This window comes from Cervus elaphus, chromosome 9, assembly GCF_910594005.1.
Source record: "Cervus elaphus chromosome 9, mCerEla1.1, whole genome shotgun sequence".
NCBI classification, from domain to species: Eukaryota; Metazoa; Chordata; class Mammalia; order Artiodactyla; family Cervidae; genus Cervus; species Cervus elaphus.
Window position 1 is genome coordinate 27,843,750 of NC_057823.1, and position 22,753 is coordinate 27,866,502.

The 22,753-nt window shown below is 37.8% G+C and overlaps 1 protein-coding gene across 1 annotated transcript in view; it reads left to right on the forward strand.

The window, feature by feature from the left end:
* The window catches only part of FBN2 (fibrillin 2), a 219,287-nt gene that overhangs the window by 84,423 nt on the left and 112,111 nt on the right, over positions 1-22,753 (forward strand). Inside the window, exon 8 of the mRNA XM_043912195.1 lies at positions 14,170-14,295. Within this exon, the coding sequence (XP_043768130.1) occupies positions 14,170-14,295 (126 nt within the window). The remainder of the gene's footprint in view (positions 1-14,169; positions 14,296-22,753) is intronic.

Consider the following 22,753-nt stretch of genomic DNA (forward strand, 5'->3'; position numbering starts at 1 on the left):
TTTGAGAGTCTTTGGCTTATAGCTGATATTTGAAGCCATGAGAATAAATGAGATCATGAAGGGATCATTCTGATAGAAAAGAACCCAACAGCTGACCTCTGGAACACTTCACCACTTAGAGTTCCAGGAGATGAGAGAGAACCAGTAGAGGAGACTGAGAAGGAAAAATCTGTAAGGTCACATCTCCACCAACCAGGTAAAATCTTTGTTACCAATACCCCTGCTCTCCTCCCCATCGTGGCATTGAAAGAGCTCGTGGTAGGTGCTGTCTAGGGAGGAAGGAATTGAAGAAGGAAAAAAGACAACCACATCTCCTCCACTGCTGAAAGTTCTCAGCCTCATCAGACTCAAACTAAGGGGGAGGAGTAGCTTTGACTGGATGAGAGATTAGAACTACAGGGTTATTGGATTTGAGTGGATTCTTTATTCATCTGAAAGAGATAGGAAAGCCTGAGGGCCCTGCCTGAAATTTTCTAGGGTCAAGAAAGAACTGGTCAAAAGAAAATATGTAAAATGGCAGTAGGAGAAATAATAAAGTTGCTTTCTGCTTGCACCCTTGTGGTTTCAAATCTCATTACCACATATTCTCAGTTTATTTGAAAACATTTCCAACTTCATGATTTATAGGCCTAAGTCTACATGCAGAAGTTCAACTTTTGCATAAATCATCAGACAGACGCTATAATTTACAGAAAAGGGAGTTTCAAACGTGAAGATCTTTCCAAGTCTCAGCAAAGACCCCTGAGGTGCTTTAGTGTCCTTGAGAATTCTCCAGGTTGCTCCCTGTGGATAAGCAAGGCTCTGCCCTGTAGCATTCAGATACATTGTGTCCATGTGTCTATGCTCTGTCAGCCCCTACAGGGTGTGAGCCCAGTGAGGTCCACTCAGTCTTGGTGAGTTTTCCCAGTTAGCCGTCTTAAATTTGGCACTTTGCACAGAGGATGCTAGCGGATGAGTTGTTGCATTTATGCAACTCCATCACCTCCTTAAGCAAATCAAACTGTGTGCTTCACAGGCTAAATGACTCTCGGGAATGAACCCTGGGTACTCATCTACACAACCCCATTTGTGCATGTACACAGATATGTCTGTGCAATTCAGTGTACATACAGATACATATTGAATTTAAACTGGATATATTAATATATGAATGTTATCTGTCAGGTCAATAAGGAAGTCAACCAAACTCAGGAAAATACAACTGTAACAATTCAAAGATTAACTTTCTTTAGAAGAATTGCATATAGTGTATGTCTTAGTAACTGGGAGTACCATTTTTGTTTAATTTATTTCCTTTTATGGTAATAAGTATGAAAAGCACAGAGTAATGAATATTTATATGCTAATTCTGTAATGGAAAGTAAGACATATTTTCACTTAATGCCATTTATTTAGAAATATGGAATGAGTACCTTGATGCATCATTAAATTATTGGTGAAATCAAGATTTCTTAAAGTTCCTACTGCATTATGCCAAAGTACATTTAAAAATCCTAAGGGTTTTATGATTACATCTTAACATACTGATGTTTAAAAAGAAAAATGGTCACAGAAAATATTAATGCTTGCATCTTTGCCAAGTCCAAATGGTTATTATAGTAAAGTTAACTTTGGAATTTCCTGACTTTTATGTTGTTAAAATTATAGGTTTTACTCAACATTAAAGGAGTCTTTCAATTTAATTTTCCTATATTAAAAAATCTTTAAGGTAGTTGTGGAGGGCAGAGAGAATTGGAAGAAAGATTCTAGAAGACATGGTTTAAACAGTTCGTCCTTCAATTGTTAGATATATATATATATATTTTTTTTAATAGAAGCTCAGTGTCATCCTTTAAGCCTTCAGTATTTAGCAACTTGTAAATAATTTGGTCTTCTTTGTCTTGGACTAACAAAAGGTAACAAAATATTTACACCCTGAGTAAATTAAAAAAAAAAAAAGAAAGAGAAAGAAAAGGTAAAAGTGCTGCTGGTAAATTGTTAAATTTCCCAAGAAATTTGGGGATGCAGATCAAAAATTTAGACTCATGTTGTTTGACTCTGTTATCAGAAGTTTTTATATATTTTGAAATAGAAATAGCTTTCCAATTGTTGTGTCAGTTTTAAAAACACTATGATGGAATTGCCTCTTGCCACTATTACTTCAGGCCTGAGTTACTCCAAATTAGTATTAATATTTAGAAAGATGCAGTATTGGTTTCAGGCCAAAAAGGCACCATGGATTACATTGCTACAGTAGTAGAAGACAATGCTATTATTTTACCTAAGTGGACAAAAAAGCTCTTTTAATATATAAAAGGTTCCTTTGCTGCCTTTTAATGTTATCACACAGAGTATTTTCAATATACTTCTCTATGTAAGTAACTAGAGGAAAAGATACAAAGAAAGTATATATAATCATACTATGGTAAAACACTGAATTAAAATAAAAATATTGATATTATATAGTAGATAACAGGCTTCCATCCTCTGTACATTGGATATACAGTGGATCGTGGTGTTTTCCACTATCCTAAAAAATATCCTTTCCTCTCCATCTTTCCCTTAAGCCACTGTGCTCTTTTCCTTCCTTTCACCTCACACTTTGGAATTATCTACAGTCATTCTGTCCTTTCTTTCTTCTGACTTACTCTGGAACCCATTGTAACCTAGTCAACTGAAACTGTATTTCAACCAGCTCAGTAGGTGGACTTTTCTCTTTCCTTACATAACCTGCCATTCCTGCCAAAAAAAGAGAAAAGAACAACAGTGCCTGTATGCACTTGGCTTCCAGAAATGAACCTAGACCACCTTTGTATGCAGCTGCATGTCTGCATGCTAAGTCACTTCATGCATGTCTGACTCTGCGAGCCTGTGGACTGTAGCCCGCCGGGCTCCTCTGTCCATGGGGTTCTCCAGGCAAGAATACTGGAGTGGGTTGCTGTGCCCTCCTCCAGGGGATCTTCCCCACCCAGGGATCGAACTTGTGTCTCTCACATCTCCTGTATTGGCGGGCGGGTTCTTTACCACTCGCTCCACCTGGGAGGCTCCTGTGGAGCTGCGTACCAGGCATGTATGCTTTGGACGCCCCACAGTTGGCTTAAGCTCAGCACGCACAGACTGAGTCTCTAGTTCCTGTATGCTTACTCGATGTGTACTTTACCGGCATTTTCTCAAATAGCTTATCTCAGTGATTGGCCCCACTATCCATTTTCTAGCCCAAAGTGTAAATCTGGATAGCATTTTTAATACCGCCGTTTCCTGACACAGCCATTTTATCACCAAGAATTTGGATGGATACTACATCTTAAATGTATTTTGAATCTGTCCACTTTTCTTTATCTTGGTTTCTTTTCTGGGTTACTGAGACATCTTTCTTTGATGTCTTGTTCTACTCAAGACACTTGTTCTACTCCATCTTTTATGTTGCAACCACAGGGATCTTTCTAGAACACAGATTTGGTCATGTTCCTCCCGAGTGTCCTGTTCTCGGGACATAGTTTCTCATATCACCCTCTGCTTGCATCTCTACACTGTGATGCAGACGCATTAACATTTACTTGTTTCCCAAATAAATCGTGCTCTTTGTTGCCTTTTCCTTGTGTCATCTCCCTCTGCTTGGACAACAGTACTCCCTTTCATTTTCATAGCCTGGTTTAGACCTATTTGTCTGTTACGTTTCAGTCTGTCACTTTCCTGTGTAACTCTTCTGACCCATTTTTTTCCTGCGCATTCCATGTTATCTAGTGCCTGCCCTAGTATTTATCACACCATATCTTCATCAGGGGTAATTGTGATCTCCTGGCCATCACAGCCAGCCTTTGGGGAAGGAGTCCAGCAAACACTTGGTTTCAGCTGTACTCACAGCTTAGCGATTCTATTTCTGGTCCAAGGAAATGTTCATCTTGTATTTTGAAACCAGCTGGCTCTTTCTGGTTTTCTTTTCTTTTTTTTTCTTTTAAAATGTGATCTGTCACTGTTCCCTGTTTGGAACAGAAGGAGCGTACCAAAACATCCTGACTAGAGGTCAAAATCTGCATGTTTAATAAGCTGTCCAGGTGATTTTTCTGCACATTTAAGTTTTGTAACATCTGCACTCGCTATTTTATCCTATCAAGAAGACTGAAGCTGCTTGTCATGAATTTACTCAACCTCAGATTCCCTCTATTACTACATCCTCATTTTCCATTTTCCCTGCATTTGTTGAAGTGTCTTCCCTTCTTTTCCAGAGTAAAATGTTCTTGCTCCACACCTAATTCTGTCACCTTTCTAACTCTACTATTAATATGTAGGTTCATTTTTCTAGCTTTTATCTCTTCTTTTTCCCAATTCTTCCTCTTACCTATGATGAAGTCCATCCTACATACATCATTAACACAAACCTCTCTCTTCCATCTCTTTGGTCACCACTCACTATGCCATTTTTATTCTGAGTTTTTTCACTGTTCATTTGTGCTCAGTTGTGTCCAGCTCTTTGCGACCCCATTGACTGTAGCCTGGTATGTAGTAGAATCTTCTAATTGTATCTTCTACTCCTTATAAATTCCCTCTACCCTTGGGAAACTCATTCGTGGTTTTTGGCTAACAGTTTTTCCCATCTCCTCTTCGTGTTTCAACTTTGTCCCGTTCTTTAGGATCCTTTATCAACTACTATGTCCTCCAGTAACTTGTTTCTCATAATTAAATTGAGAGAGTATGTTGTTAATCTTCTCTGGTGGGATTGTGCCTTGTTTTAAATTTATCTGCTTAATAAATCATTAATTCATGATGGTTAGAGATTATGTATAACATACATGTGACAAATCAAAGGCCTTTAATCAGCAATTACTTGATAAGTTCACAAATGAATGGTAGATGCTCAAAATCTATTTATTTGGTTTAAAGAGAGAAAATTGAGGGTTTCAAAGAATGAATACCATTTTCATTAGAATCTCCTATGAATATAGATGCAGATATCTTCCAGACACTGTCAGCACACTAAATCTAGTCACATATAAAAATGATTATACATTATTATCAGTTAGGATTTATCCCAGGAATGCAAGTTGGTTCAGCATCTGAAAATCAAGTAATAAAATGTAAGTAGAATAAAGGACAAAAGCCATATGATTATCTCAATACGTGCAAGAAAAAGTATTTGAAAAAAATCTGACACCCTTTTGTGATAAAAATGATCAACAAATTTGGAATAAAAGGGAACATTCTTAACCTGATAAAAGGCATATATAAAAAAACTGCAGCTAACATCATACTAACTGGCAAAAGAGCCAGTATTTCCCTGAAGACCAGAAATAAAGCAGATGTTTATTCTCACAACTTCTGTTCTACTTTGTGATGGAGGTTCTAACCAGGGCAGTTAGGAAAGAAAAGGAAATAAAAAGTATCCAGGTTGGAAAGGAAGAAGTAGAACTATATATTTGCAGCTGACATGTGTTTAGTGGATAAAGGATCAACTAAAATGAGTGAAGTATACACTAAAGTGGAGAAGATATCCTCTAAAAACTCTTTAAACACAATGGTCTGCAAGGTTGTTGTTATAGAATATCAACATATAAAAATGAATTGTACTTCCATACATTAGCAGTGAACACTATGAAAATGAAACCAAAAATTCACTTATTATAGGATCAAAAGACTAAATGCTCAGGAATAAATATAATTAAGTGGAAGACTTGTACACTTAAAACTACAAAACCTTGTTGAAAGATGTTAAAATCTAAATAAAAGGAAAGATATTCCATGTTTGTAGATTGGAAGACTAAATATTAAGATGACAATATTCCTAAAATTGATATATAGATGTAACACAATACTTGTCTAAATTCCAACTTTTTTTAAATACACAGTCTAATCCTCAGGTTAATATGGAAATTTATATGCAAATCATGTATCAGATATGGGATATATATATAAAGAACTCATACAACTCAACTATTAAAAAACAAATAACTTCACTTAAAACTGGGCAAAGTAATAGAATAGATATTTCTCCAAAGTAGGTACATAAAAGCAATAAGCACGTTAAAGTGTGTTCGACATTATTAGTCATTAAGGAAATGCAAACCAAAAGTATGATGTGATACCATCTCACATCCTTAAAATAGTAAAGGTAATAATGAGTGTTGGCAAGGATGTGGAGAAATGGGAATCCTCATACATTGCAAGTGAGAGTGTAAAATATTCCAGCTGCTTTGGAAAGCAATTTGACAGTTCCTTAATAAGTTAAACATAGAATTATCATATGACTCAGCAATACCACGTGAGATTAAATCCTATGTCCACAGAGAAGTAATACTGAAATGTTCATAGTAGCTTTGCTTGTAATAGTCAAAAAATGAAATTAATTAAAATATCCATCAACTGATGGATGAATACATAAAATGTGGTATATCCATACAGTAGAATATTATTTGCAATTAAAAAGAATGAAGTTCTGGTGTATCCCACAACATAAGTGAAAGCCAGTCATGAAAGACCCTTTATTTTATGGTTCTTTTATATGAAATGCCCAGAATAGGCAAGTATATAGAAATAGCTTATTAATTAATTGTTATAGATCTGATAGTTATAGATTAGCTATTGCCTAGGTCTTGGAGTGAGATAGGGAGAGTGACTACTCAAGGGGTAAAATTACTTTGGTAAGAATGAATTACTCTAAAATTAAATTGTAGTGATGGTTGTACAATCGTGTAAATACCAAAAACTGTTGAATTTTGTACTTTAACTGGATGAGTTACCATCCAATTATTAAATTTCACTAAAGCTGTTTATAAATATACAATGAAATTTTGAGAATTGATATGTATCATCCTTTCAGTACCCAATTAATTTTTATTTTATCATTTTTTTTAATTTTTTTTTTAATTTAATTTTATTTTTTTTTAATTCTTTGAATCAGCCATGGATTTACATGTATTCCCAATCCCGATCCCCCCTCCCACCTCCCTCTCCACCCGATTCCTCTGGGTCTTCCCAGTGCACCAGGCCGGAGCACTTGTCTCATGCATCCCACCTGGGCTGGTGATCTGTTTCACCATAGATAGTATACATGCTGTTCTTTTGAAATATCCCACCCTCACCTTCTCCCACAGAGTTCAAAAGTCTGTTCTGTATTTCTGTGTCTCTTTTTCTGTTTTGCATATAGGGTTATCGTTATCACCTTTCTAAATTCCATATATATGTGTTAGTATGCTGTAATGTTCTTTATCTTTCTGGCTTACTTCACTCTGTATAATGGGCTCCAGCTTCATCCATCTCATTAGGACTGGTTCAAATGAATTCTTTTTAATGGCTGAGTAATATTCCATGGTGTATATGTACCACAGCTTCCTTATCCATTCATCTGCTGATGGGCATCTAGGTTGCTTCCATGTCCTGGCTATTATAAACAGTGCTGCGATGAACATTGGGGTGCACGTGTCTCTTTCAGATCTGGTTTCCTCAGTGTGTATGCCCAGAAGTGGGATTGCTGGGTCATATGGCAGTTCTATTTCCAGTTTTTTAAGAAATCTCCACACTGTTTTCCATAGCGGCTGTACTAGTTTGCATTCCCACCAACAGTGTAAGAGGGTTCCCTTTTCTCCACACCCTCTCCAGCATTTATTGCTTGTAGACTTTTGGATAGCAGCCATCCTGACTGGCGTGTAATGGTACCTCATTGTGGTTTTGATTTGCATTTCTCTAATAATGAGTGATGTTGAGCATCTTTTCATGTGTTTGTTAGCCATCTGTATGTCTTCTTTGGAGAAATGTCTGTTTAGTTCTTTGGCCCATTTTTTGATTGGGTCATTTATTTTTCTGGAATTGAGCTTCAGGAGTTGCTTGTATATTTTTGAGATTAATCCTTTGTCTGTTTCTTCATTTGCTATTATTTTCTCCCAATCTGAGGGCTGTCTTTTCACCTTACTTATAGTTTCCTTTGTAGTGCAAAAGCTTTTAAGTTTCATTAGGTCCCATTTGTTTATTTTTGCTTTTATTTCCAATATTCTGGGAGGTGGGTCATAGAGGATCTTGCTGTGATTTATGTCGGAGAGTGTTTTGCCTATGTTCTCCTCTAGTAGTTTTGTAGTTTCTGGTCTTACATTTAGATCTTTAATCCATTTTGAGTTTATTTTTGTGTATGGTGTTAGAAAGTGTTCAAGTTTCATTCTTTTACAGGTGGTTGACCAGTTTTCCCAGCACCACTTGTTAAAGAGGTTGTCTTTTTTCCATTGTATATCCTTGCCTCCTTTGTCAAAGATAAGGTGTCCATAGGTTCGTGGATTTATCTCTGGGCTTTCTATTCTGTTCCATTGATCTATATTTCTGTCTTTGTGCCAGTACCATACTGTCTTGATGACTGTGGCTTTGTAGTAGAGTCTGAAGTCAGGCAGGTTGATTCCTCCAGTTCCATTCTTCTTTCTCAAGATTTCTTTGGCTATTCGAGGTTTTTTGTATTTCCATACAAATTGTGAAATTATTTGTTCTAGTTCTGTGAAAAATACCGTTGGTAGCTTGATAGGGATTGCATTGAATCTATAGACTGCTTTGGGTAGAATAGCCATTTTGACAATATTGATTCTTCCAATCCATGAACATGGTATGTTTCTCCCCACAGCAAGCATCACCCTCAATGGTGAAAAATTGAAAGCATTTCCCCTAAAATCAGGAACAAGACAAGGGTGCCCACTCTCACCACTGCTATTCAACATAGTGTTGGAAGTTCTGGCCACAGCAATCAGAGCAGAAAAAGAAGTAAAAGGAATCCAGATAGGAAAAGAAGAAGTAAAACTCTCACTGTTTGCAGATGACATGATCCTCTATATAGAAAACCCTAAAGACTCTACCAGAAAATTACTAGAGCTAATCAATGAATATAGTAAAGTTGCAGGATATAAAATTAACATACAGAAATCCCTTGCATTCCTATATACTAACAATGAAAAAACAGAAAGAGAAATTAAGGAAACAATACCATTCACCATTGCAACAAAAAGAATAAAATACTTAGGAGTATATCTACCTAAAGAAACAAAAGACCTATACATAGAAAACTATAAAACACTGATGAAAGAAATCAAAGAGGACACAAACAGATGGAGAAATATTTTATCATTTTGAAAACACCCTTTGTCCCTGTAAAAACTTGAAATAGCAATTTATTCTATGTAAAATTTGGTAAAGAATCTGCCTGCAATCAAACCTCCGTTTGATTCTTGGGTCAGGAAGATCTGCCGGAGAAGGGGGATAGGCTACCAACTCCAGTATTCTTGGGCTTCCCTGGTGGATCAGATGGTAAAGAATCTGCCTGCAATGTGGGAGGCCTGGGTTTGATCCCTGAATTGGGAAGATCCCCTAGAGAAGGGAAAGGCTACCCAGTTCAGTATTCTGACCTGGAGAATTCCATGGACTGTATAGTCCATGGGGTCACAAAGAGCTGTACATGATGAGACTCTTTTCACTTCACTTTCCTAGTTTCAAATAGTATGTTAAATAAAAATTCAGTGCATGCATAAGAGAAATAATATTTACCTTTTTTCTATACTAAAACAAAAATTATATGGAGTTAAGCCAAATACATGTGGTTCCTTGGCATGGATGGAAAGAAAATATTGTTTAAGCACTTTTAAAAAACAATTTATTGTTTTATTTGTTCTAAGTTCTCTGTAACATAATTGTTACATGGATTCAGCTTTTATGTGTGACATGTACATATTGGAACTGACAGAATCTCTAGGGCAGTGTTCTTAGAATTCAGTGATATCTGAGATCACACTTAGCACTACTTACCAAATTATTCATTATATTCTGCTCAGAGTAAGATTTACAGTAAATGTTGTAAATGTTGGTTGACAAATACGAGGTTATGTGGCTTGGCAGTCAGAAATCTGTCAGATGGTTTTGCTTAGATCTAATTTTCTTAAAAAAAAAAAAAAAGAAGAAGAAGAAGAAGTCTGTGTTCCATTTAAATTACCAAACACTTTCCAATCTTTCTTTTTATTTATCCTCCCATGACACACTTCAAGTCCTCTCCTTTTTGACAGAGTTCTTCCTTACCCTCCTCCCATCATCATACTCTCACTGTGACCTCCCTGATCCTTGCTCCCGGTCTCCTGTGCTGGCTTCTCTTCTTTTGACTTTCGCTTGGATGGTGGTGGCTCTCCGAGTTCCCTCCTCAAACGCAATTCTTTTCATATATGTGTCTTCTTTGGAAATCTCATTTATTGCTGCAACTTCAAAAGCAATGTTCAGACTTGGTGATAAACCACAAGTATACATATTGACCCCTTTTTTACCGAGTTTCAAATTTTTAGCTGCATAGCTGGAATTTCTGCTTGTTTCTCTCAAACATTTCATATTCAGGGTGTCCCAAACTCAACTGAACCTCAAAATGTGTCCTGTTTTCTGTTAATAGCACTACCATTAGCTCCGTTCTCAATCAGGCTATAAGTCTGAGAAACTTATCCAGGGGCAAAGTCCTGCTGAATTCTCCTAGAATCTCTTGAATATGTGTTCTCTCACTCATCATAAAGCTTACTTAAGGCTCTCACCATTTATCACTGGGTTATTTATTATCTGTATACATTAAACATGAGGATTGTCTTTCTGATATATCAATTTGCTTATGTAATGTTCTTATTTAATTTAAACCTCTTCATAAATATCATAAATTATTTCAGAAAAAAAAGCCTAAGTTTTTGGGAAGGCTCTCCAGGGCTCAGCATATGGCTAACTAGCAAAGTTTGTATTTGTCATTTTCCCAATCACACTGGTACACTTCCCATTCTTTGACTGTGCTGCACTTTCAAATTTTTGTTACTTTTTATTAGTCTAAGGCTAAGTGTATTCCGGGCTTCCCAGGTGGCACAGTGGTAAAGAATCCACCTGCAGTGCATGAGACTCAGGTTCAATCCCTGGGCTGGGAAGATCCCCTGGAGTAGGAAATGGCAACCCACTCCAGTATTCTTGCCTGGAGAATTCCATGGACAGAGGAGCCTGGCAGGCTACAGTCCATGGGATTGCAAAGAGTCGGACATGATTGAGCAACTGAGCAGCCACACACACCCAAAACTATATTCCACTTGCTCTAGTAATTAGTTCAGGACTCTGGGCCTTGTGAGCCCATTTTCCTGGCTATAGGAGTAATTCAAAAGTGTTAGTATCGTAATTAGCCTCCAGCTAATAAAAATAAATGAAAAAAATAAAAATAAAAAATGAAAAAAAGTGTTAGTATGTGACTCAATTCAGGACATTAGGAGAAAAGGAAAGATTTGCTGAGGGCTCCTGGGGAAAAATTCGCTTCCTCTTGGGAGTGAGCCACTGGAAGAGATAACTTCTCTTACTCTAGATGTCCTAGTTAAAGATCTAGCCTAGAACTGCTATAACCGTTTTGCTCCCATCAGGGAAGACAGCCTTAAGGATGTGGTCAAAGCCAGAGGAGGGCGTAGGTGAGCAGATCTATTTTTCACGTAGAACTCTTAACTACTTTACTGAGAGCCTTTTTACATATAATTATTTTGAAGCTGACCTTTTAAGGTTCTTACTTAATTCTAAGGAAGAAACATGTTTCTGTAAAATAAAATATTTAACACAAAACTCACAGATTTAATCTTATTCCATGTGTTCTTCTGTGTTCCAGGGTTTTTTCTCTCTGCTTGAAAGAAAAGTCAAACATCTTTCAATTTCTACTCTTTCTGTTGTCAAAAAGGCTATTTGGAAGTACTGCACAAAGAAGTACTTTATTATGAAAGGAAATGCCTGAAAATAAGAGTAAATGCTTAAATGGAAGACTTTAAGTTTCCTGATTTTTAAGAATTTGGCTCAGTCCTAGGCTCCATAAGTGCCTTGGCTGTTGGCGTAGCTTTAGACGAAGGAGAATCAGAAAGTTTTGGTCCTTCACTTCTGTAGTGCTTCCTGCTTTACTGTGTGCGGTTTGCTTTTTCTGTCTTCCTTATCTAGAAGTGATTACCAATTTATCTGGTTATCACAGTATAGCTTTCTAGTTTCCTTTCTCTTCTGAATCTACGTTCAGTTTTATTAAGATGCAACACAAGATGCAACAGACCCTAATTTTCCACATGTGGTTTTACTTTGTTGGATTAAATCTGATGGTAACTCTTTCACCACATTGTATGTTTGGTCCTCTTAATACCAATTCATGTTAGAATTCTGGATTCTCTAGGGGAATTGATAGATTATGATTTGTACCACTGTGTCTTCAGTGGCTAACTGTTAAGCCTCTAATGAAGAGACTATTTTAGAGACTGTCTGAATCTGGTAATATTTTTGAATTAGAACATTCCAAGAAGACATAGGCATGTAGTTATTTCATGATACCGTTTATAGGCATGAATGACTTGTTAGAATAAATGGTGGTGAAAAAAAGAATGAATAGAGCAATTCAGTTCAGTTCAGTTCAGTCACTCAGTCATGTCCGACTCTTTGCAACCCCATGGACTAAAGCACACCAGGCCTCCCTGTCCATCACCAAGTCCCAGAGTTTACTCAAACTCATGTCCATTGAGTCAGTGATGCCATCCAACCATCTCATCCTCTATCATCCCCTTCTCCTCCCACCTTCAATCTTTCCCAGCATCAGGGCCTTTTCAAATGAGTCAGCTCTTTGCATCAAGTGGCCAAAGTATTGGAGTTTCAGCTTCAACATCAGTCGTTCCAATGAATATTCAAGACTGATTTCCTTTAGGATGGACTGGTTGGATCACATAGAGCAATAGAGGAAAAAAATTTAAGGCATTGTCAACCATTTTTAAATTGTGGGCTTTAAAATTTATTTCGTTGTATTTATAATTAGAATATAATTTTTCTGTGCTTTTTATCAATGCATTTAAGCATATATATGTCTTTAATGTATGTGTTTTTATATACATATGTACATGTATGTATATATGTGTGTATACACATACACATATGTATATGGGACTTCCCTGTTGGCTCAGCAGTAAAAGAACGTGCCTGCAATGCAGGAGATGCAGGAGATAACGTGGGTTCGATCCCTGGATGGGGAAGATCTCCTGGAGGAGGGCATGGCAACCCACTCCAGTGTTCTTGCCTAGAGAATCCCATGTATGGAAGAGCCTGGTGGGCTACAGTCCATGGGGTCACAAAGAATCAGACTCAACTGAAGTGACTGAATATACATACATATATATGTTTATATACATAAATATATATCTATACACACATCTTTTAAAAAACCGAAAGCTCAGGTTTACTTTTCAGTAATCATCTAGGCTTATAGCTTTTATAATTGTTCCCTGTATTCACTTGGTCTTTGCTAACTGTGTTGCTTAGAGAGGACAGCTAATTCCCAGGCATCTCTGACTGGATTCTCTTAACACTGGCTCATTTCCTTTTCAGTATATTAGCAAGTCGCTCCCAGTGTACCTAATTGTAGCTTTGTTTGACTTTCCACCTCTCTGTGCTTATTGAAAAGAAAAGTACATTAAAGCTTATATAGATGGCCAGGTTTTCTGGTTTTGGGAAAATTTAAAAGAAAGCAGACCTTTCATTAATGTGAAAGGGAGTAGACTAGTCCCAGCTCTGAGTAAGCTGAATGGATAAATTTAGGGAGGCACAATGGGAAAACTGGATAACTCCCAAAGCCACCCACGTTTGCCCTTTGCCATTTTACTGTATTATTTTAGGTTTGAAGTTAATTCCCAGAATGCCAGATATACCCATATTCAGATGTAAGTACAAAAACATATCCTGAAGCCAAATAGGAAAAAAAAAGGTGTTTGCCACCCTCCATTGGTTCAGATAATTAATGTGAAAATTAGCTATAAAATTTTAAATGTACTTATTTCATATTTAAAAATGTAACCCTTGCATGTGTGTGTGTGTGTGTGTTTTTAAAGTCTCTAGTAGGATAAGTCCCTAAATGATGTAGAATGGAAACTAAAACATTTACATCTTTACTTATTTCCAATTTAAATTGCATTTGAGGAGGAAAAAGAGGATATGGAGTTTTGCTTTCGTTGGCCTTGTTTTACTGCCATGGGAGTTTACTTTCATCTCAGTTCCCATAGATAGTGTGAGAAATTCTTTAGGGCCTGAAACAAGAGTATCTTCAAGGTTATACGATCCGACCTAATCACCCATAAGTGCTCTCATACACTTTTTTTTTAAAAGATCCTTTTTAAAAGCTATTTAGTGAAGGCTTTTCTCAGTCATCTTCTCCTTCTTCCCGATTAGACATTGACGAGTGCAGCATCATTCCTGGGATATGTGAAACTGGCGAATGTTCCAACACCGTGGGAAGCTATTTTTGCGTTTGTCCACGGGGATATGTAACCTCAACAGATGGCTCTCGGTGTATCGGTAAGCCTCTTGGTTTTGAGAAGCACAATGCACTGCTTCTTTCTAATGACAGAACAGCCCAAACAGGTATGGAGATGGCAACAATTATAAAACCTTTGGGAAAGTGACTGAAAGAGGGATGGGGAATACATGTAAATCCATGGCTGATTCATGTCAGTGTATGACAAAAACCACTACAATATTGTAAAGTAATTAGCCTCCAACTAATAAAAATAAATGAAAAAAAAAAAAAAAGAGTTGTTTATGGTACCGCTGTCAAGGGATTGATCAGCCAGGTGCTCATGTCACAAACTTCAGTATCAGAAGTCATTTGAGTTGCTTTATGTTGTCAGAGTCATTTTTGAAATGAAGAAAGAGTTCCTCAAAACATTGCTGAGTGTTGCAGACACAAAGGCACGAGAAAGATTTTTAAAAATCTGCTTTGGGAGACAAAGTGTAGTAATTAACAGTTCTTTCATTGTTAGGAATCATGAATGTAGTCAGTGTCTTATTTACTTAGCATGTGTTTATTCTGGTGAAGATAATTATTACAAAAAAGAAATCAGTACCTTTAATTGTGTGTTTTAAGCATATTTTAACTAAAGCCAGATATATTTGCATGTTCTCTTTGATTTTGAAAGATAAAACAGTGCTCTCAGTCATGTGTAGGTCATCTGTTTTTGAATAAGCTTTAGACTTTAAGATCACTAAAGACTCATGTAGCACAGGAATTGAATTAGGGAAATCAAACCAGCACCCCAAGACTGTAGTTGCTTGGTTCACTAGAGGATGACTGCCTGGGCAGTGACCATCTCCCATCCCCATTGGGAGGGTGTGTGAGTCCCTAAGCACCAGGGACTTTGTATATCCAAATGATGCACGCATGAACTGGGTTGATGGGATGGAGGGTACAGAGAGTTTAAGATGTAAGCTAGAGGTCACAGGCTACCAATAAAAAGGCTTGAGTTGACTTGTTGAGACACCAAACACCATGCTGTGGCATCCAACAGCAAAGAGATGAGAGAGAAGATCCGGCCTTCAGAATACTATGTTGTCATCATAGACAGTGGTCCAAAAGTAGCAGTCAAAGAAGAGACTGGGGTGGCAGTGTTAAAATTGCCAGCTGCCAGTTATCAAACACGCACCACGTGTAAGGCACTGGCCATCTACACCTTACCATCACATAGTGGTGGGGCCTTGGGTAAGCTACTGACCTCTGTACTTCAGTTCCTTTAGTAAATACGTAATAAAATAATCCTCATTCCTTCTACTTATTATCATTAGTGGGAGGAAGAGGTATAGGAGAATGAGGATGTCATGCTTCTAATAGCCCTGTGTGATAGGCATAAGTATTCTGATTTGTAGATGAAGACATTGAGGTTTAGAGAGGTTAAGTGACTTATATGATGTATCAGGGCTGATCCATGGAGCCAGGGTTTAAATCCGGGTCTCCGTGCATCTGTGTTACTCTGGTTCTATACTGTCTCCTTAGATACTTTAAGTTAACAGAGACCCTCTGCCTAAATCTCAGGGCCTCCAGCATGAGTAGTTTCTCTCCCAACACATGGACAGTTGGCTTTGAAAAGATTTGAATGATGATTATTTGTTCTTTACGAATGAGTCAGAGTTCTTTCTTACACTTGGTAATACATTATAGATGTTAAGTCTGTAAAACTGAGCAAATTATCTGTTTTTAGGGTCAGTGCTGTCAGTTGGCTCACTGCATACTAAGTCTGATTCATTTAACATAATTTAACAGAATTGAAAATTAGCAGAACCACCTACACTTGGCTTAATTTTCTTAAACTATATAGCAAAAGAATGTGCACGCGTGCGCGCGCGCGCACACACAAACACACACACACACACACACACACACACACACACACACATATGCAGTCTTCCACTTGAAACAGGCATGAACTCAACCCTACAGGGAAAATGTCAGTTTAGGAGTCATCAATGAACATCCTTGGCTGGATGCCATAGACTCTGACTTTAGGAAACCTATATTCTTGAAATGACAAGAAGAAATTTGCCTGGAGACATAAGTGAGGTTATTACTGTGAAGTTCTGAAAATGCCAAATAAGATGCATGTGATTTATTTGGTAGACAGTGTGGAGTAATTGAGGGCCTTTGAGAATGAGTTGTACAACTAGACCAACTAGTGAGAAGGCAGAATTTGCCGTAACAAGTGTTAGTGTTTTAGATCAGATTTCTAAGTTACTTCTTTCTCCCTTATTTCTTAAGTTTCTAAGTCATTTTTTTAGTCATAAACTTCATCATATTGAAATAATCATGATGAAGATCCCCAACAATTTACTGAGGTTGTTTTCTTCAGTGTCAGATATTTGGTTTACCATTAAATCATGATAAACTTTCTTTATCTCTTGTTTCTTATATAAAGTTCTAAACCTGTATTACCTGAACTTTCAAAGCCCTTTAGAGCCTGACCCAGCCTGTATTCAGGACTCATTTCTAACCACTTACCACCTCACACATTTCTCTTATTGTGGTACACAAGTACACTGCTCACGGTATTTCCCCTGCCTGAAGCATCTTGACTTCCCCCTACTATGCTCATTAAAACCCAGCTCATCCTTTAAATCCCCACTTAGACATCACTGTTTTTACACCCATCCCTGCTTAACCCACATTTACTTCCTGGACAAAGTCAGTCAGCCCTTCCCATAATATTTTTTACTTTCTTTCATTTCTGGGTTTATCACAGTGTTGCAAGTATTTTTGCTTTACTCATTGGCCAGACTGTAAGCACTATTAGGTCCTGCCTTACGCAGCTTTCTGTCCTCGGTACCTGATACCATCCTTTCCACAGAAGTTTGGGCTCAGTAAATCTTTTTCTGAATGAAGAAGCAAACCAGCAAATGAATGAATGAGATGGGATTGAACATAAGAATTTCATTAATATTAATTAATAGCTGCTTTGCATCCTTTGACTGCTGGAGATGATGGGATGGCACTCAGTTATGGTCTCCAATGCTTTGAATGTGGGAGAGCCTGCTTGAGCCCCAGGAGCTGTGGCACATGAGTCCCATGCTAACCAGGAGTTTCTGCTCATTTCAGTATCAATATCCTGACCCAGAAACAGAGGAAAGCCCCTAAGGAGGGGAGAATGACATTCCAAAATTGCAAAACCAATGTTAAAATTAAGTAAGCAGCTGAAAATTTTTTGAATTTAACTGTTTCATTTGGAATAAGTATATGTTTTCCACATAAGAAAAAAATAAGCCTAGAATTTTAATAGGTAAGAGATCTTTGATTTTGATTTTTTTTTAATCTGAGTCTGTATTTTGTTAGATGGAATTTATTTATGATTGAATTATATATGTCATAAGTATTTCCATGCTATTTGTTTTGTAACCACATATATGCTAACAATAATGAGCTGGATTCTCTCAAAATTCTTTTCTTGAGCAGGAAACTGCATGTTATCTGCAGCTTTATTCTAAGGGTGGCACATACTGAATGCTGCCCTGATTCCTTAGTTATTCAAAACACCCTGAATATTTACAACATTATAAGGCAACAATAAGCTTCCTTTTTCTCTTATGTATAAGAAATAGCTTCATATGGCAGGAGAGTTTAATGGTCATTTATAATGGGATAGTTTTCTCATTTTGTTTTATGCTAAGTATAAAAATGAAATTCTTAATTTGTTTTTATTTTATGTTTTCCATCAAGTTTTTAAAAATGTCTGGGAAACAGCCCTCTTTTTCAACAAAGATTACTAAGAGATATCATTTCTAAAAAAAGTAGACCCATACATAATTTTTTTCTTTTTTTTTTTGAAAATTTCATGCTGTCTATTTATTAGTCAATGAAATTGAAATTACTTATAATGTTAAAATGTGATGGAAGAAGACAGTGAAGCATTTTTCATAGCACAACTTAATTACCCTTATATCATTTTAATGTTCATGACATTATTAATACTTCATTTCCACGTTGGAGGCAAGAAGAGTGACTGGCAGTCAACAATGAGTCAGTAGTGATTGACAGGCTCTTTGCAACTCTTTTCAACCCCATGGAGCCTGCCAGGCTCCTCTGTCTATGGAATTCTCCAGGCAAGAATACTGGAGTACCATTCCCTTCTCCAGGAGATCTTCCCGACCCAGTTATCTAATCCACATCTGTGTCTCATGCATTGCAGGCAGATTTTGTACCATCAGAGCCACGAGGGAAGCCTGATTGACAGGCAGCAGTGAACAGATTCTGTATCCAAGTTAATGTGCCAGCTACTGCTGGGCACACAGAACTAGCAGGGAACGTGGGTAACGCAGAATTGCCAGTCAGCAACAAGCAAAGTTCAGAAAATGGAGAGTAAGCATTTAAAAGTCCTTAAGGTAATGTGATGTTGCCACAATATCCTAGTGCGTTTCCTTGAGCTTTACAGAAGCTTCAGTACAATTATACAGTGGAAGTGAGAAAGAGATTTACAGGACTAGATCCAATAGACAGAGTGCCTGAAGAACTATGGATGCAGGTTCGTGACATTGTACAGGAGGCAGTGATCAAGACCATCCCCAAGAAAAAGAAATGCAAAAAGGCAAAATGGTCTGAGGAGGCCTTACAAACAACTCTGAAAAGACGAGAAGCGAAAGACAAAAGAGAAAAGGAAAGATACACCATTTGAATGCAGAGTTCCAAATAGCAAGGAGAGATAAAAAGCCCTCCCCAGTGATCAAAGCAAAAAAAAATAGAGGAAAACAATAGAATTGGAAAGACTAGAGCTCTCTTCAAGAAAATTAGAGATACCAAGGGAACTTTTCATGCAAAGATGGGACAATAAAGAACAGAAATGGTATGGACCTGACAGAAGTAGAAGATATTAAGAAGAGGTGATAAGAATACACAGAAGAACTGTACAAAAAAATTACTCACAACACAGATAATCATGATGGTGTGATCACTCACTTACAGCCAGACATTCTGGAATGCGAAGTCAAGTGGGTCTTAGGAAGCATCACTATGAACAAAGCTAGTGAAGGTGATGGATCCAGTTAAGCTATTTCAAATCCTAAAAGATGATGCTATAGAAGTGCTGCACTCAATATGCCAACAATTTGGAAAACTCGGCAGTGGCCACAGGACTGGAAAAGGTCAGTTTTCATTCCAATCCCAAAAAAGACAATGCCAAATAATGCTCAAACTACCACACAATTGCACTCATTTCACATGCTAGCAAAGTAATGCTTAAAATTCTCCAAGCCAGGCTTCAACAGTACATGAACCATGAACTTCCAGATGTTCAAGCTGGTTTTAGGAAAAAGCAGAGGGACCAGAGATCAAATTGCCAACATCCGCTGGGTCATTGAAAAAGCTGGAGAGTTCCAGAAAAATATCTACTTCTGCTTTATTGACTATGCCAAAGCCTTTGACTGTGTGGATCACAACAAACTGTGGAAAATTCTTCAAGAGATGGGAATACCAGACCACCTTACCTGCCTCCTGAGAAATCTGTATGCAGGTCAAGAAGCAACAGTTAGAACTGGGCATGGAACGACAGACTGGTTCCAAATCAGGAAGGAAGTACGTCAAGGCTGTATATTGTCACCCTGCTTATTTAACTTATATGCAGAATGCTGTTGCTGCTGCTAAGTCGCTTCAGTCGTGTCCAACTCTGTGCAAACCCATAGACGGCAACCCACTGGGCTTCGTCATCCCTGGGATTCTCCAGGCAAGAACACTGGAGTAGATTGCCATTTCCTTCTCCAATGCAGGAAAGAGAAAAGTGAAAGAGAAGTTGCTCAGTCATGTCTGACTCTTCATGACCCCACAGACTGCAGCCTACCAGGCTCCTCCATCCATGGGATTTCCCAGGCAAGAGTACTGGAGTGGGTTGCCATTGCCTTCTCCTATATGCAGAATACATAATGAGAAATGCTGGACTGGATGAAGCACAGGCTGGAATCAAGATTGCCAGGAGAATTATCAATAATCTCAGATACGCAGATGACACCATCCTTATGGCAGAAAGCGAAGAAGAACTAAAGAGCCTCTTGATGAAAGTGAAAGAAGAGAGTGAAAAAGTTGGCTTAAAACTCAACATTCAGAAAACTAAGATCATGGCATCTGGGTCCCATCACTTCATGGCAAATAGATGGGGAAACAATGAGAAACTTTATTTTTTGGGGTTCCAAAATCAGTGCAGATGGTGACTGCAGTCATGAAATTAAAAGATGCTTGCTCCTTGGAAGAAGAGCTATGACCAACCTAGACAGCTTATTAAAAAGCAGAGACATTACTTTGCCAACAAAGGTCCAACTGGTCAAAGCTGTGGTTTTTCCAGTAGTCATGTATGGATGTGAGAGTTGGACTCTATAAAGAAAGCTGAGTGCCAAAGAATAAATGCTTTTGAACTGTGGAGTTGGAGAAGATTCTTGCGAGTCCCTTGGACATCAAGGAGAGCCAACCAGTCCATCCTAAAGGAAATCAGTCCTGAATATTCATTGGAAGGACTGATGCTGAAGCTGCAACTCCAACACTTTGGCTACCTGATGCGAAGAACTGACTCATTTGAAGACCCTGATGTTGGGAAAGATCAAAGGAGGAGAAGGGATCAACAGAGGATGAGATGGTTGGATGACATTGCTGACTTAATGGACATGAGTTTGAGTAAACTCCAGGAGTTGGTGATGGACAGGGAGGCCTGGTGTGCTGTGGTCCATGGGGTCACAAAGAGTCTGACACGACTGAGTGACTGAACTGAACTGAAAGGATGTAGAGGAGACAGGGCTGAAACCAAACACTGTATAGCATTTTAATTTTAATCAGAATAATCATATAAAAGTGACTGGTGAGTCAGGGGGCATAGTTTTAATTAATAAAGAATGTCCTTGAGAGAGAAAGTTAGGTAATGAGGAAGAAAAACTTCTCTGCTTTAAAGGAAGAAGTAAACCACGGAGCCACAGTGGTTCTCTTAATCGTTCTTCCTAGTTCTAGTTTTTCGTGTATGATGGAAACACAAAAGCAACATGCAAGTATTTTAGAAATAGCAAGAATTTGCAGAATTAGTCAAATGGAACTCAGGTTGATGCCAGACCCTCAGAGGGCAAGTGCAGGCCTGCAGAATCAGTGGATGAAGTCTGAGGCCATGATTTTTATCTACTGAACACATACTATCACTAGTCTTCTGACTTGAGCTCACCTCATCATGGCTTTCTGGTTGACCCCTTCATTTTTAATGAGCAAAGCTCATTCAACAAGAGATGTGTTTTTTCAAGGTACAACCTCCCCCATCTTTTACCAAGTTTTCATCACATTGTGTAATTAACTATTAGTTCTTTTAAATCAAGTTTAGACTAAATGTCAAGCCATGAAACAAACTCTGATAAGAGTACCATATTTTGTTTCAAGGTAGATTTATGTTTTAATCAAAGGAGATGGATTGCTTCCTCTTTCTCAGTGTGGCTTTAAATAAGACTTGATGTAAACCTTCTGGGAGTATAGCGAGGGTGATAGGAGATTATTAGAGGAATAGACATGTTTTCATTACTTACAACATATCAGTTCTGCAGTTAAACACATAACAAGCACTAGATGAATTTGTTCTAATGGTGTTATAAACAGCCTTCATCTTTCTTTGCCCCTAATAATTCCATATTTGAAGGGATGGCCTGTCTTGACAACTTTTAGTTGTAAGGGATGTTCCTTTTTATTCTTCCATATGGCACATTTTCAACACAGTACTTTCTAAGGATCTTGCAGTTCAGAGAGACAAAGGAAATAACCCAGCTCCCAGGCACTGTTTTCCTTTTGTATTGTATTTTTGGAAAGATCTTGACTATGAGACATCACACTACACTGTGTCTGTATCACATTTTCATGTTTTTGATGCAAAAGATTGAAAGTAGATTGTTTACCTCTCCGATGTTATTGCTATTGTTCAGTTGTTAAGTCATGTCCGACTTTGTGACACCATGAGCTGCAGCATGCAAGGCTTCCCTGTCCTTCACTGTCTCCCTGAATTTGCTCAAGCTCTTGTCCATTAAGTCAGTGATGCCATCCAATCGTCTCATCCTCTATCGCCCCCTTCTCCTCTTGCCCTCAGTCTTTCCCAGCATCAGGGTCTTTTCCAGAAAGTCAGTTCTTTGCATCATGTGGCCAGAGTGTTGAGCTTCAAATTCAGCACCATCCTTCCAATGACTATTCAGGGTTGATTTCCTTTAGGATGGACTGGTTTGACTTCCTCAAAGAGACTAATTATAGAATTTATGAAAATTAGTTATGATTTACTTGCCAGTCCTCTCTTTCTGTCCCTCAGTCCTTTCAACAGTGACATGGTTTCCTCCAGCATATCTTACAGGGCTGATGAGAGGTTTTCAAACTATAGGATAGTAGTTAATTATGTTTACTGAATTTGAAGACCTCCTCCTTAACATCAAAAATGTTTTCAGATCCATGCATGATGATAACCCAATATCTTTGAGAAAAATACATAATGAAACAAACTACTGG